Genomic DNA, 17,833 nt, shown 5'->3' with positions numbered 1-17,833 from the left:
TCTGTGTGTGTCTGTGTGTCTGCATGTGTCTGTGTGTGTATCTGCATGTGTCTGTGTCTATGTCTGTGTGTGTCTGTGTGTGTCTGTGTGTGTCTGCGTGTGTGTGTTTGTGTCTGTGTGCCTGTGTCTGTGTGTTTGTGTCTGTGTGCCTGTATCTGTGTGTGTGTCTGTGTGTGTATCTGTCTGTGTGTGTATCTGCGTGTGTCTGTGTCTGTGTCTGTGTGTGTCTGCGTGTGTCTGTATGTGTGTCTGTGTGTGTCTGCGTGTGTGTGTCTGTGTGTTTGTTTGTGTCTGTGTCTGTGTGTGTCTGCGTGTGTCTGTATGTGTGTCTGTGTGTGTCTGCGTGTGTGTGTCTGTGTGTTTGTTTGTGTCTGTGTGCCTGTGTCTGTGTGTGTGTCTGTGTGTGTGTCTGTGTATATGTCTGTGTGTGTGTGCCTATGTCTGTTTGTGTGTGTTTGTGTCTGTGTGTGTTTGTGTCTGTGTGTGTGTCTGTGTGTGTGACTGTGTGTGTGTCTGTGTGTGAGTGTTTGTGTCTGTGTGTGTCTGCGTGTATGTCTGTGTCTGTGTGTCTGTATGTGTCTGTGCCTGTGTGTGTGTCTGCTTGTGCGTCTGTGTGTATGTCTTTGTCTGCGTGTGTCTGTGTCTGTGTGTCTGTGTCTGTATGTGTCTCTTTGTGTGTCTGCGTGTGTCTATGTCTGTGTGTCTGTGTGTGTTTGTGTCTGCGTGTGTGTCTGTGTGTGAGTGTTTGTGTCTGTGTGTCTGTATCTGTGTGTCTGTGTGTGTCTGTCTATGTGTCAGTGTGTCTGCGTATGTGTCTGTGTGTGTGTGTATGTCTGTATGTCTGTGCCTGTTTTTGTCTGTGTGTGTGTGTGTATGCATGTGTGTCTGTGTGTGTCTGTGTGTGAGTGTTTGTGTCTGTGTGTGTGAGTGTTTGTGTCTGTGTGTGTCTGCATATGTGCCTGTATGTGTCTGTGTGTGTCTGTGTCTGTGTGTGTGTATGTCTGTGTCTGTGCGTGTGTGCCTGTGTCTGTTTGTGTGTGTTTGTGTCTCTGTGTGTTTTAGCCTGTGTGTCTGTGTGTGTGTGTGTATGCATGTGTGTCTGTGTGTGTCTGTGTGTGAGTGTTTGTGTCTGTGTGTGTGAGTGTTTGTGTCTGTGTGTGTCTGCATATGTGCCTGTATGTGTCTGTGTGTGTCTGTGTCTGTGTGTGTTTGTGTCTGTGTCTGTGTGTGTGCCTGTGTCTGTTTGTGTATGTTTCTGTCTGTGTGTGTCTGTGTCTGTGAGTGTGTCTGCGTGTGTGCCTGTTTGTGTGTCTGTGTATGTGTGTGTGTGTCTGTGTGTGTCTGCATGTCTGCCTGTGTGTGTGTGTGTGTGTGTGTGTGTATATGTATGTGTCTGTGTGTGTATCTGTGTGTGTGTGTCTCTGTGTATGTGTCTGTGTGTGTGTGTCTGTGTCTGTTTGTGTGTTTGTGTCTGTGTGTGTTTTAGCCTGTGTGTCTGTGTGTGTGTGTTTGTGTCTGTGTCTGTGTGTGTGCCTGTGTCTGTTTGTGTATGTTTCTGTCTGTGTGTGTCTGTGTCTGTGAGTGTGTCTGCGTGTGTGCCTGTTTGTGTGTCTGTGTCTGTGTGTGTGTCTGTGTGTGTCTGTGTGTCTGCGTGTGTCTGTGTGTGTGTCTGCGTGTGTCTGTGTCTATGTGTGTCTGCGTGTGTCTGTGTGTGTCTGTGTCTGTCTGTGTGTGTCTGCGTGTGTCTGTGTGTTTGTGTCTGTGTGCCTGTGTGCATCTGTGTGTGTCTGTGTGTCTGCATGTGTCTGTGTGTGTATCTGCATGTGTCTGTGTCTGTGTCTGTGTGTGTCTGTGTGTGTCTGCGTGTGTGTGTTTGTGTCTGTGTGCCTGTGTCTGTGTGTTTGTGTCTGTGTGCCTGTGTCTGTGTGTGTGTCTGTGTGTGTATCTGTCTGTGTGTGTATCTGCGTGTGTCTGTGTCTGTGTCTGTGTGTGTCTGCGTGTGTCTGTATGTGTGTCTGTGTGTGTCTGCGTGTGTGTCTGTGTGTTTGTTTGTGTCTGTGTGCCTGTGTCTGTGTGTGTGTCTGTGTGTGTGTCTGTGTATATGTCTGTGTGTGTGTGTGCCTATGTCTGTTTGTGTGTGTTTGTGTCTGTGTGTGTTTGTGTCTGTGTGTGTGTCTGTGTGTGTGACTGTGTGTGTGTCTGTGTGTGAGTGTTTGTGTCTGTGTGTGTCTGCGTGTATGTCTGTGTCTGTGTGTCTGTATGTGTCTGTGCCTGTGTGTGTGTCTGCTTGTGCGTCAGTGTGTCTGTCTGTGTGTCTGTGGGTGTCTATGTGTGTGTGTGTCTCAGTGTGTGTGTCTGCGTGTGTGTCTGCGTGTATGTCTTTGTCTGCGTGTGTCTGTGTCTGTGTGTCTGTGTCTGTATGTGTCTCTTTGTGTGTCTGCGTGTGTCTATGTCTGTGTGTCTGTGTGTGTTTGTGTCTGCGTGTGTGTCTGTGTGTGAGTGTTTGTGTCTGTGTGTCTGTATCTGTGTGTCTGTGTGTGTCTGTCTATGTGTCAGTGTGTCTGCGTATGTGTCTGTGTGTGTGTGTGTATGTCTGTATGTCTGTGTCTGTTTGTGTCTGTGTGTGTGTGTGTATGCATGTGTGTCTGTGTGTGAGTGTTTGTGTCTGTGTGTGTGAGTGTTTGTGTCTGTGTGTGTCTGCATATGTGCCTGTATGTGTCTGTGTGTGTCTGTGTCTGTGTGTGTGTATGTCTGTGTCTGTGCGTGTGTGCCTGTGTCTGTTTATGTGTGTTTGTGTCTGTGTGTGTTTTAGCCTGTGTGTCTGTGTGTGTGTGTTTGTGTCTGTGTCTGTGTGTGTGCCTGTGTCTGTTTGTGTATGTTTCTGTCTGTGTGTGTCTGTGTCTGTGAGTGTGTCTGCGTGTGTGCCTGTTTGTGTGTCTGTGTATGTGTGTGTGTGTCTGTGTGTGTCTGCATGTCTGCCTGTGTGTGTGTGTATGTGTCTGTGTGTGTATCTGTGTGTGTGTGTCTCTGTGTATGTGTCTGTGTGTGTGTGTCTGTGTTTGTGCCTGTGTGTTCAGTCAGACCAATCCTGACGGTGATGCTAGAGAGACCTTCTGTAATTTCTCTTCCGTTGGAGCGGGGGGTGGCACCATTTGGTCGTGTACCCTGCAGGCTTGGTGGGTTAGCCCTTGGAGATGCAGGGTCACCAAGAGAGGGTAGGCTGGTGGGTTGGGATGGAGGCAAAAGTGAGGACTGCAGATGCTGGAGATCAGAGTCGAGATCAGAGTGGTGCTGGAAAAGCACATCAGGTCAGGCAGCGTCTGAGGAGCAGGAGAATCAACGCTTCGGGCCAGAGCCCTTCATCAGGAGTGAATGGACGCTCTTTGGAGGGTTAGTATGGACCAGATGGGCTGAATGGACTGCTTCCACACTGTCCAGCTTCTGTGATTCTACAGCAACTGTGCAAAATCGCCCTTTGGTTTCCGTGGCTGAGTGTCTCAGGAATTGGTGTGATCAGGAAGTGGCCATGCTGTAGCAGACACAGCTCCCTGTGGATGTACTGTCTCCCCATCAGAGTGGGATTGATGCCACTGACTGGCTCCCCCCTCGATTCTCCCCCACTGTACATGCTCAGGGACCCTGCCCGTCTCCGTGTTGACCTGGTCCCAGGAAGAGAGAACCAGGAAAGAAATCGAAATGTGCGTCAGCTTTGCCAGCTGACCCCAGCTTGTCTTTAACCCCGAAAATGTGAACTGAAACCCCACCCCATGCTGCAGTCCCTTCATCAACTTCCCGAGTCACCGATATGCCGTGCTGTTTCTTGGATATGGGAAGACAAAAGAGTCAAACAGAGCCAAGACTGACATATTGTTTCTAAAACATCGAGACGAGAGCAGTGAGCGTTTGAAGAAGTGATATGTCAGAGTTTTATTGCAACATTGAAAGACAAATCAATTTGGAGGAGTCTTTGATTAGTTCTGTTCATTGCCTAGCAACAGCCTCTGAGTTTGTAGCTCTGGTTTTCACAGCCCTGGAATATGAGTTGTCAATAATGCTTGTAGCAGGAAACAGCTCTCTCTCTCTCGATAAGAGATAAACCTTAACACAGAACATAAAATCGTTCTCTTTTAGTAAAGTAAATTGAAAACCAAATAAAATTTCAAATGCCAAAACACTGAACTCTTTCCCATCTCAGTCCAAAGTCAAGTCTGCAGATCTTCCATTATTCTCCACCGACCAACAATTTGACCTTGTCAATGGGGATCAGAAGCAACTGTGAGAGGTGAATCCAATCTAACTACTGAATTCATTCCTCTGGACCCATGGTCTTTATTTCAGTCTGTTTTTTTTAAACTCATATCGCAACAGAGTAGTCCTCTCTGGTGTCTGTGTGCATATTCTGGATTAGTGGTGCTGGAAGAGCACAGCAGTTCAAGGAGCTTCGAAATCGATGATTCAGACAAAAGCCCTTCATCAGGAATAGAGGTCTGTGTGCATATGTGTGTGTGTGTCTGTGTGTGTGTCTGTGTGTGTGTGTGTGTGTGTGTGCCTGTGTGTGCCTGTGTGTGCCTGTGTGTGTCTGTGTGTCTGCATGTGTGTGTGTGTGTGTCTGTGTCTGTGTGTGTGTGTGCCTGTGTGTGTGTGTGTCTGTGTGTGTGTGTCTGTGTGTGTCTGTGTGTCTGTGTGTGTGTGCCTGTGTGTGTGTCTGCGTGTGTGTGTGTCTGTGTGTGTGTGTGTGTCTGTGTGTGTGTGTGTGTCTGCGTGTGTGTGCCTGTGTGTGTCTGTGTGTGTGTGTGTCTGCGTGTGTGTGTGTGTCTGTGTGAGTGTGTGTGTCTGTGTGTGTGTGTGTCTGCGTGTGTGTGTGTCTGTATGAGTGTGTGTGTCTGTGTGTGTGTGTCAGTACTGACCCTCCGACAGTGCGGCACTCCCTCAGCACTGACCCTCCGACAGTGCCGCACTCCCTCAGCACTGACCCTCCGACAGTGCAGCACTCCCTCAACACTGACCCTCCGACAGTGCGACACTCCCTCAGCACTGACCCTCCGACAGTGCGGCACTCCCTCAGCACTGACCCTCTGACAGTGCGGCACTCCCTCAGCACTGACCCTCCGACAGTGCGGCACTCCCTCAGCACTGACCCTCCGACAGTGCGGCACTCCCTCAGCACTGACCCTCCGACAGTGCGGCACTCCCTCAGCACTGAAGAGGAGTCAGGTCAGACTGGAAACATTAAATGTGATTTCCCTCTCCACAATGCTGCCAGTCCTGCTGAGTTTCTTCAGCAGTCCCTGTGTTTTGTGTGAGATATCGGTTGGTTTGTTTCAGACTCTGTGAATTACTCGCGTTTATGATGACAACAGGACATTCAGGCTTTTTAACCTGGAGTTAATCCAACCAGAATATTTGTATAATTTTATATCATTCATTACCACATTAATTTTCACAACAGAATTGCGTAGATATTGAATATACACCTGGTCCTGACATTGGAAAACACAGGCTGCATGTTCTAAGTATCTATTGGCTATTCCAATGTTCTAACTGTGTTTCAAAACCCATTGAGAGGGTGGATGGAGGTCGCGTAGTTGATGTTCTTCATGAAGATTTTCAAACCAAAGGAAGGTCTCAAAGTGTTTCAAAACACCTGGTTAAAAAATGGAAGTTGTTGTTATAAAAACGATGAGTGAGTGAGTTGATGTGGAGATGGTTAAGGGACAGAGAGCAGAGAGTCACGGTGAACAGAGACCTCTCAGACTGCAGGGACAGGAACCCCAGGCTTAGCTCCTTGCCTGATGTGTTCACAGTCAGTCTCGTGTCTATGTGACAAAACCTCACATTCCAGAGCAGCCACTCAGCTCAGACAGTGTTAAATAACAAGATTTGGAGAGTGCTTCCAATTAAACCTGTTGAACTATAACCTGGTGTTGTGTGATTTTTAACTTAAATAACAAGGAGATTAGTAACAGAGTTGGCAGAAACAGGACAGAATACAGTCAACACATCTGGAAAATAGAGTTTATCCAAGATTTGATACAGACAACAGGTTAAATCAGCTCAGTACTCTTCCCAGTGAGAGTCAGTGTGTGTGGGACTGTACCGCAGTGAGAGTCAGTGTGTGTGGGACTGTACCCCAGAGAGAGTCAGTGTGTGGGGGACTGTACCCCAGTGAGAGTCAGTGTGTGTGGGACTGTACCCCAGAGAGAGTCAGTGTGTGTGGGACTGTACCCCAGTGAGAGTCAGTGTGTGTGGGACTGTACCCCAGAGAGAGTCAGTGTGTGGGGGACTGTACCCCAGTGAGAGTCAGTGTGTGTGGGACTGTACCCCAGAGAGAGTCAGTGTGTGGGGGCCTGTACCCCAGTGAGAGTCAGTGTGTGGGGGACTGTACCCCAGAGAGAGTCAGTGTGTGGGGGACTGTACCCCAGTGAGAGTCAGTGTGTGTGGGACTGTACCCCAGAGAGAGTCAATGTGTGTGGGACTGTACCCCAGTGAGAGTCAGCGTGTGTGGGACTGTACCCAGTGAGAGTCAGTGTGTGGGGACTGTACCACAGTGAGAGTCAGTGTGTGTGGGACTGTACCCCAGTGAGAGTCAGTGTGTGTGGGACTGTACCCCAGTGAGAGCCTGTGTGTGTGGGACTGTACCCCAGTGAGAGTCAGTGTGTGTGGGACTGTACCCCAGTGAGAGTCAGTGTGTGTGGGACTGTACCCCAGTGAGAGCCAATGTGTGTGGGACTGTACCCCAGTGAGAGTCAGTGTGTGTGGGACTGTACCACAGTGAGAGTCAGTGTGTGTGGGACTGCATCCCAGTGAGAGTCAGTGTGTGTGGGACTGTACCCCAGTGAGAGTCAGTGTGTGTGGGACTGTACCCCAGTGAGAGTTAGCCTCTACAAGATTAAATTGAGGATCTCTCTCTCTCTCTCTGTTACTTCTTTCAGATGCATTCATTAAGGCTCCTGAGTCAAAACCAGCCGTCACAGATATTCCTGAGTATGAGTGATAACTTCCGGCCTGTGCAGCCCCTCAATAACCGCTGTATCCGAACAAATATCAACTTCAGTCTCCAAGGCAAGGACTGCCCCAACAACAGAGCACAGAAACTCCAGTACCGAGGTAAGGCCTCTCTCACACACACACACACACACACACAAACTCCAGTACCGAGGTAAGGCCTCTCACACACACAGACACACACAAACTCCAGTACCAAGGTAAGGCCTCTCACTCACACTCACACACACACACAGAAACTCCAGTAGTGAGGTAAGGCCTCACACACACACAGAAACTCCAGTACCGAGGTAAGGCCTCACACACACACACACACACACAGAAACTCCAATACCGAGGTAAGACCTCTCACACACACACATACAGAAAATCCAGTACCGAGGTAAGGCCTCTCACTCACACACTCACACACACAGAAACTCCAATACCGAGGTAAGGCCTCACACACTCACACTCACACACACACACACACACAGAAACTCCAATACCGATGTAAGGCCTCACACACACACACACACAGAAACTCCAGTACCGAGGTAAGGCCTCACACACACACACACATACAGAAACTCCAGTACCGAGGTAAGGCCTCTCACTCACACACACACACACACAGAAACTCCAATACCGAGGTAAGGCCTCACACACACAGAAACTCCAATACCGAGGTAAGGCCTCACACACACACACACACACACACACACACACAGAAACTCCAGTACCGAGGTAAGGCCTCACACACACACACACATACAGAAACTCCAATACCGAGGTAAGGCCTCACACACACACACACACACACAGAAACTCCAATACCGAGGTAAGGCCTCTCACTCACACACACAGAAACTCCAATACCGAGGTAAGGCCTCACACACACACACAGAAACTCCAATACCGAGGTAAGGCCTCACACTCACACACACACACACACACACACAGAAACTCCAGTACCGAGGTAAGGCCTCACACACACACACATATACAGAAACTCCAGTACCGAGGTAAGGCCTCTCACACACACAGACACACACACACACACAAACTCCAGTACCAAGGTAAGGCCTCTCACTCACACTCACACACACACACAGAAACTCCAGTAGTGAGGTAAGGCCTCACACACACACACACACACACAGAAACTCCAATACCGAGGTAAGGCCTCTCACACACACAGACACACACACACACATAAACTCCAGTACCAAGGTAAGGCCTCTCACTCACACTCACACACACACACAGAAACTCCAGTAGTGAGGTAAGGCCTCACACACACACACACACACACACACACAGAAACTCCAGTACCGAGGTAAGGCCTCTCACAAACACACAAACTCCAATACCGAGGTAAGGCCTCACACACACACACACACACACACACACATACAGAAAATCCAGTACCGAGGTAAGGCCTCTCACTCACACACTCACACACACAGAAACTCCAATACCGAGGTAAGGCCTCACACACTCACACTCACACACACACACACACACAGAAACTCCAATACCGAGGTAAGGCCTCACACACACACACACACACACACACACAGAGAAACTCCAGTACCGAGGTAAGGCCTCTCACACACACACACACACACAGAAACTCCAGTACCGAGGTAAGGCCTCTCACTCACACACACACAGAAACTCCAATACCGAGGTAAGGCCTCACACACACACACACACACACACAGAAACTCCAATACCGAGGTAAGGCCTCACACACACACACACACACACACAGAAACTCCAGTACCGAGGTAAGGCCTCACACACACACACACACACACACACACAGAAACTCCAGTACCGAGGTAAGGCCTCTCACACACACACACACACACACACAGAAACTCCAATACCGAGGTAATGCCTCTCTCACACTCACACGCACACACACAGAAACTCCAATACCGAGGTAAGGCCTCTCACTCACACACACGGAAACTCCAATACCGAGGTAAGGCCTCACACACACACACACACACACACAGAAACTCCAATACCGAGGTAAGGCCTCTCACTCACATTCACACACACACACACAGAAACTCCAATACCGAGGTAAGGCCTCTCACTCACATTCACACACACACACACAGAAACTCCAATACCGAGGTAAGGCCTCTCACTCACATTCACACACACACACACAGAAACTCCAATACCGAGGTAAGGCCTCACACTCACACACACACACACAGAAACTCCAATACTGAGGTAAGGCCTCTCACTCACACACACAGAAACTCCAGTACCGAGGTAAGGCCTCACACACACACACACACACACACACAGAAACTCCAGTACCGAGGTAAGGCCTCTCACACACACACACAGAAACTCCAATACCGAGGTAAGGCCTCTCTCTCACTCACACGCACACACACAGAAACTCCAATACCGAGGTAAGGCCTCTCACTCACACTCACACACACACACACAGAAACTCCAGTAGTGAGGTAAGGCCTCACACACACACACACACACAGAAACTCCAATACCGAGGTAAGGCCTCACACACACACACACACACACACACACACAGAAACTCCAGTACCGAGGTAAGGCCTCTCACAAACACACAAACTCCAATACCGAGGTAAGGCCTCTCACACACACACACACACACACACACACATACAGAAAATCCAGTACCGAGGTAAGGCCTCACACACTCACACTCACACACACACACACACACACAGAAACTCCAATACCGAGGTAAGGCCTCACACACACACAGAAACTCCAGTACCGAGGTAAGGCCTCTCACACACACACACACACACAGAAACTCCAGTACCGAGGTAAGGCCTCTCACTCACACACACACACACACAGAAACTCCAATACCGAGGTAAGGCCTCACACACACACACACACACACACACAGAAACTCCAATACCGAGGTAAGGCCTCACACACACACACACACACACACAGAAACTCCAGTACCGAGGTAAGGCCTCTCACACACACACACACAGAAACTCCAGTACTGAGGTAAGGCCTCTCACACACACACACACACACACACAGAAACTCCAATACCGAGGTAAGGCCTCTCTCACACTCACACGCACACACACAGAAACTCCAATACCGAGGTAAGGCCTCTCACTCACACACACAGAAACTCCAATACCGAGGTAAGGCCTCACACACACACACACACACACACACAGAAACTCCAATACCGAGGTAAGGCCTCTCACTCACATTCACACACACACACACAGAAACTCCAATACCGAGGTAAGGCCTCTCACTCACATTCACACACACACACACAGAAACTCCAATACCGAGGTAAGGCCTCTCACTCACATTCACACACACACACACACAGAAACTCCAATACCGAGGTAAGGCCTCACACTCACACACACACGCACAGAAACTCCAATACTGAGGTAAGGCCTCTCACTCACACACACAGAAACTCCAGTACCGAGGTAAGGCCTCACACACACACACACACACACACAGAAACTCCAGTACCGAGGTAAGGCCTCTCACACACACACACACACAGAAACTCCAATACCGAGGTAAGGCCTCTCTCACACTCACATGCACACACACAGAAACTCCAATACCGAGGTAAGGCCTCTCACTCACACACACAGAAACTCCAATACCGAGGTAAGGCCTCACACACACACACACACACACAGAAACTCCAATACCGAGGTAAGGCCTCTCACTCACATTCACACACACACACACAGAAACTCCAATACCGAGGTAAGGCCTCTCACTCACATTCACACACACACACACACAGAAACTCCAATACCGAGGTAAGGCCTCTCACTCACATTCACACACACTCACACAGAAACTCCAATACCGAGGTAAGGCCTCACACTCACACACACACACACAGAAACTCCAATACTGAGGTAAGGCCTCTCACTCACACACACAGAAACTCCAATACCGAGGTAAGGCCTCACACACACACACACAGAAACTCCAATACCGAGGTAAGGCCTCACACACACACACACAGAAACTCCAATACCGAGGTAAGGCCTCACACACACACACACACACACACAGAAACTCCAATACCGAGGTAAGGTCTCACACACACACACACACACACACACACAGAAACTCCAGTACCGAGGTAAGGCCTCACACACACACACACACACACACACAGAAACTCCAGTCCCGAGGTAAGGCCTCACACACACACACACACACTCCTGCTACTGGTGGGCACCCACACTGTCATCAGGAAAAAACACTGTCCCCCAACACAATCTCCCAATGCTATCCCCAAACACTGTCCCCAACACTATCCCCAAACACTGTCCCCAACACTGTCCCCCAACACTATCCCCAAACACTGTCCCCAACACTGTCCCCCAACACTGTCCCCCAACACTGTCCCCCAACACTGTCCCCCAACACTGTCCCTCAGCACTCTCCCCAACACTGTCCCCAACACTGTCTCCCAAGACTCACTCCAACACATTCCCCAACACTGTCACCAACACTGTCCATAACACTCTCACACAAAGCTGTCCCCAACACTGTCCCCAAAACAGTTCCCCAACACTGTCCACAACACTGTCCCCCAACACTTTCTCCAACACTGTCCCTCAACACTGTACCCCAACACTGTCCCCAACACACTCCCCCAACACTGTCGCCCAACACTGTCCCCAACACTGTCCCCCAAAACTCTTCCACCACACTATCCCTAACACAGTCCCCCAACACAGTCCCCCAACACAGTCCCCCAACACAGTCCCCCAACACTGTTCCCCAACACTGTCCCCCAACACTGTCCCCCAACACTGTCCCCCAACACTGTCCCATAACACTGTCCCCAACACTGTCCCCAACACTGTCCCCAACACTGTCCCCCAAAACTCTTCCACCACACTATCCCTAACACAGTCCCCCAACACAGTCCCCCAACACAGTCCCCCAACACAGTCCCCCAACACTGTTCCCCAACACTGTCCCCCAACACTGTCCCATAACACTGTCCCCAACACTCTCCCCAACACTTTCCCCAACATTGTCCCACAACCCTATCCCCAAAACAGTTCCCCAACACTGTCCACAACACTGTCCACAACACTGTCCCCCGACACTGTCCCCCAACACTGTTCCCAACACTGTCCCCAACACTGTCCCCCAAAACTGTCCCCAACACTGTCCCCCAACACTGTCCCCCAACACTGTCCCCCAACACAGTCCCCCAACACAGTCCCCCAACACTGTCTCCAACACAGTCCCCTAACACTGTCTCCAACACTGTCTCCAACACTGTCCCCAACACTGTCCTCCAGCACTGCCCCCCAACACTCTCCCTCAACACTGTCACCCAACACTGTCTCCCAACACTGTCTCCGATACAGTCCTCCAATGCGGACCCCCAACGCTCTCCCACAACACTGTCCCCCAACACTGTACCCAACACTGTCCCCCAAAACTGTCCCCCAACACTGTCCCCAGCACACTCCCCAGCACTCTCCCCAACACTGTCCCCAACACTGTCCCCCAACACTCTTCCCAACACTCTTCCCAACACTCTTCCCAACACTGTCCCCAACACTCTCCCCAACACAGTCCCCAAACACTCTCTCCAACATGATCCCCAACACTGACTCCAACACTGTCCCCAAAACTGTTCCCCAACACTGTCCCCCAACACTGTCCCCAACACTGTCCCTAACACTCTCTCCAACACTGTCCCCAAAACACTGTCTCCAAAACTGTCTCTCAACACTGTCCCCCAACACTGTCCCCAACACGGTCCCCCAACACGGTCCCCCAACACTGTCTCCCAATACGGTCCCCCAACACAGTCCCCCAACACGGTCCCCTAACACAGTCCCATAACACTGTCCCGCAACACTGTCCCCAACACTGTCCCCCAACACTGTCCCCCAACACTGTCCTCCAACACTGTCCCCCAACACTGTCCCACAACACTGTCCCCAACACTGTCCCCAAATCTATCCCCAACAGTATCCCCCAACACTATCCCCCAACACTGTCTCCAAAACTGTCCCTCAACACTGTCCCCCAACACTGTCCCCAACACGGTCCCCCAACACGGTCCCCCAACACTGTCCCACAACACTGTCCCACAACACTGTCCCCAACACTGTCCCCAACACTGTTCCCCAACACTGTCCCCCAATGCTCTCCCCCCCCTGCTGTCCCCAACACTGTCCCCCACCACTGTCCCCCAACACTGTCCCCCAACACGGTCCACCAACACGGTCCCCCAACACTGTCCCCCTCCACTGTCCCCCTCCACTGTCCCCCACCACTGTCCCCCAGCACTGTCCCCCAACACGGTCCCCCAACACCATCTCCCAACACTGTCCCCCAACACTGTCCCCAACACTGTTCCCAACACTGTCCCCCAACACTCTCCCTAACACTGTCTCCAACACTCTCTCCAACACTGTCCCTCAACACTGTACCCCAACACTGTCCCCAACACACTCCCCCAACACTGTCCCCCAACACTGTCCCCAACACTGTCCCCCAAAACTCTTCCACCACACTATCCCCAACACAGTCCCCCAACACAGTCCCCCAACACAGTCCCCCAACACAGTCCCCCAACACTGTCCCCCAACACTGTCCCGCAACACTGTCCCCCAACACTGTCCCCAACACTGTCCCCAACACTGTCCCCCAACACTGTCCCGCAACACTGTCCCCCAACACTGTCCCATAACACTGTCCCCAACACTCTCCCCAACACTCTCCCCAACATTGTCCCACAACCCTATCCCCAACACAGTCCCCAAACACAGTCCCCCAACACTGTCTCCCAACACTGTCCCCCAACACTGTATCCAACACTATCCCCAACACTGTCTCCCAAAACTGTCCCCCAACACTGTCCCCCAACACTGTCCCCCAACACAGTCCCCCAACACAGTCCCCCAACACTGTCTCCAACACAGTACCCCAACACTGTCTCCAACACTGTCTCCAACACTGTCCCCAACACTGTCCTCCAGCACTGCCCCCCAACACTCTCCCCCAATACTGTCTCCAACACTGTCCCCAACACTGTCCTCGAACACAGTTCTCAACACTGTCCCCCAACGCTCACCCTCAACACTGTCACCCAACACTGTCTCCCAACACTGTCCCGCAACACTGTCCCCCAACACTGTCCCCAACACTGTCCCCAACACTGTCCCCCAACACTGTCCCATAACACTGTCCCCAACACTCTCCCCAACACTCTCCCCAACACTCTCCCCAACATTGTCCCACAACCCTATCCCCAACACAGTCCCCAAACACAGTCCCCCAACACTGTCCCCCAACACTGTATCCAACACTATCCCCAACACTGTCTCCCAAAACTGTCCCCCAACACTGTCCCCCAACACTGTCCCCCAACACAGTCCCCCAACACAGTCCCACAACACTGTCTCCAACACAGTACCCCAAAACTGTCTCCAACACTGTCTCCAACACTGTCCCCAACACTGTCCTCCAGCACTGCCCCCCAACACTCTCCCCCAATACTGTCTCCAACACTGTCCCCAACACTGTCCTCGAACACAGTTCTCAACACTGTCCCCCAACGCTCACCCTCAACACTGTCACCCAACACTGTCTCCCAACACTGTCTCCGATACAGTCCTCCAATGCGGACCCCCAACGCTCTCCCGCAACACTGTCCCCAACACTGTCTCCCAAGACTCACTCCAACACATTCCCCAACACTGTCACCAACACTGTCCATAACACTCTCACACAAAGCTGTCCCCAACACTGTCCCCAAAACAGTTCCCCAACACTGTCCACAACACTGTCCCCCAACACTTTCTCCAACACTGTCCCTCAACACTGTACCCCAACACTGTCCCCAACACACTCCCCCAACACTGTCGCCCAACACTGTCCCCAACACTGTCCCCCAAAACTCTTCCACCACACTATCCCTAACACAGTCCCCCAACACAGTCCCCCAACACAGTCCCCCAACACTGTTCCCCAACACTGTTCCCCAACACTGTCCCCCAACACTGTCCCCCAACACTGTCCCCCAACACTGTCCCATAACACTGTCCCCAACACTGTCCCCAACACTGTCCCCAACACTGTCCCCCAAAACTCTTCCACCACACTATCCCTAACACAGTCCCCCAACACAGTCCCCCAACACAGTCCCCCAACACAGTCCCCCAACACTGTTCCCCAACACTGTCCCCCAACACTGTCCCATAACACTGTCCCCAACACTCTCCCCAACACTTTCCCCAACATTGTCCCACAACCCTATCCCCAAAACAGTTCCCCAACACTGTCCACAACACTGTCCACAACACTGTCCCCCGACACTGTCCCCCAACACTGTTCCCAACACTGTCCCCAACACTGTCCCCCAAAACTGTCCCCAACACTGTCCCCCAACACTGTCCCCCAACACTGTCCCCCAACACAGTCCCCCAACACAGTCCCCCAACACTGTCTCCAACACAGTCCCCTAACACTGTCTCCAACACTGTCTCCAACACTGTCCCCAACACTGTCCTCCAGCACTACCCCCCAACACTCTCCCTCAACACTGTCACCCAACACTGTCTCCCAACACTGTCTCCGATACAGTCCTCCAATGCGGACCCCCAACGCTCTCCCACAACACTGTCCCCCAACACTGTACCCAACACTGTCCCCCAAAACTGTCCCCCAACACTGTCCCCAGCACACTCCCCAGCACTCTCCCCAACACTGTCCCCAACACTGTCCCCCAACACTCTTCCCAACACTCTTCCCAACACTCTTCCCAACACTGTCCCCAACACTCTCCCCAACACAGTCCCCAAACACTCTCTCCAACATGATCCCCAACACTGACTCCAACACTGTCCCCAAAACTGTTCCCCAACACTGTCCCCCAACACTGTCCCCAACACTGTCCCTAACACTCTCTCCAACACTGTCCCCAAAACACTGTCTCCAAAACTGTCTCTCAACACTGTCCCCCAACACTGTCCCCAACACGGTCCCCCAACACGGTCCCCCAACACTGTCTCCCAATACGGTCCCCCAACACAGTCCCCCAACACGGTCCCCTAACACGGTCCCATAACACTGTCCCGCAACACTGTCCCCAACACTGTCCCCCAACACTGTCCCCCAACACTGTCCTCCAACACTGTCCCCCAACACTGTCCCACAACACTGTCCCCAACACTGTCCCCAAATCTATCCCCAACAGTATCCCCCAACACTATCCCCCAACACTGTCTCCAAAACTGTCCCTCAACACTGTCCCCCAACACTGTCCCCAACACGGTCCCCCAACACGGTCCCCCAACACTGTCCCACAACACTGTCCCACAACACTGTCCCCAACACTGTCCCCAACACTGTTCCCCAACACTGTCCCCCAATGCTCTCCCCCCCCTGCTGTCCCCAACACTGTCCCCCACCACTGTCCCCCAACACTGTCCCCCAACACGGTCCACCAACACGGTCCCCCAACACTGTCCCCCTCCACTGTCCCCCTCCACTGTCCCCCTCCACTGTCCCCCACCACTGTCCCCCAGCACTGTCCCCCAACACGGTCCCCCAACACCATCTCCCAACACTGTCCCCCAACACTGTCCCCAACACTGTTCCCAACACTGTCCCCCAACACTCTCCCTAACACTGTCCCCAACACTCTCTCCAACACTGTCCCTCAACACTGTACCCCAACACTGTCCCCAACACACTCCCCCAACACTGTCCCCCAACACTGTCCCCAACACTGTCCCCCAAAACTCTTCCACCACACTATCCCCAACACAGTCCCCCAACACAGTCCCCCAACACAGTCCCCCAACACAGTCCCCCAACACTGTCCCCCAACACTGTCCCGCAACACTGTCCCCCAACACTGTCCCCAACACTGTCCCCAACACTGTCCCCCAACACTGTCCCATAACACTGTCCCCAACACTCTCCCCAACACTCTCCCCAACATTGTCCCACAACCCTATCCCCAACACAGTCCCCAAACACAGTCCCCCAACACTGTCTCCCAACACTGTCCCCCAACACTGTATCCAACACTATCCCCAACACTGTCTCCCAAAACTGTCCCCCAACACTGTCCCCCAACACTGTCCCCCAACACAGTCCCCCAACACAGTCCCCCAACACTGTCTCCAACACAGTACCCCAACACTGTCTCCAACACTGTCTCCAACACTGTCCCCAACACTGTCCTCCAGCACTGCCCCCCAACACTCTCCCCCAATACTGTCTCCAACACTGTCCCCAACACTGTCCTCGAACACAGTTCTCAACACTGTCCCCCAACGCTCACCCTCAACACTGTCACCCAACACTGTCTCCCAACACTGTCCCGCAACACTGTCCCCCAACACTGTCCCCAACACTGTCCCCAACACTGTCCCCCAACACTGTCCCATAACACTGTCCCCAACACTCTCCCCAACACTCTCCCCAACACTCTCCCCAACATTGTCCCACAACCCTATCCCCAACACAGTCCCCAAACACAGTCCCCCAACACTGTCCCCCAACACTGTCCCCCAACACTGTATCCAACACTATCCCCAACACTGTCTCCCAAAACTGTCCCCCAACACTGTCCCCCAACACTGTCCCCCAACACAGTCCCCCAACACAGTCCCACAACACTGTCTCCAACACAGTACCCCAAAACTGTCTCCAACACTGTCTCCAACACTGTCCCCAACACTGTCCTCCAGCACTGCCCCCCAACACTCTCCCCCAATACTGTCTCCAACACTGTCCCCAACACTGTCCTCGAACACAGTTCTCAACACTG

The 17,833-nt window shown here is 52.1% G+C and overlaps 1 protein-coding gene across 2 annotated transcripts in view; it reads left to right on the top strand.

Moving 5' to 3' along the window:
• ca10a (carbonic anhydrase 10 (inactive)a) overlaps positions 1–17,833 on the top strand; it is a 723,416-nt gene that overhangs the window by 536,707 nt on the left and 168,876 nt on the right. For both annotated transcript variants that reach the window (XM_088000831.1, XM_088000832.1), the window contains exon 8: positions 6,933–7,107. In XM_088000831.1, the coding sequence (XP_087856957.1) occupies positions 6,933–7,107 (175 nt within the window). The remainder of the gene's footprint in view (positions 1–6,932; positions 7,108–17,833) is intronic.

The sequence above is a fragment of the Chiloscyllium plagiosum genome, unplaced genomic scaffold, assembly GCF_037043375.1.
Source record: "Chiloscyllium plagiosum isolate Xiang-an unplaced genomic scaffold, Cpla_swu_hap1 HiC_scaffold_25, whole genome shotgun sequence".
Classification (NCBI taxonomy): Eukaryota; Metazoa; Chordata; class Chondrichthyes; order Orectolobiformes; family Hemiscylliidae; genus Chiloscyllium; species Chiloscyllium plagiosum.
The sequence above is the reverse complement of the archived record's forward strand: the minus strand, read 5'-3'. Positions and strand labels throughout refer to the sequence as shown.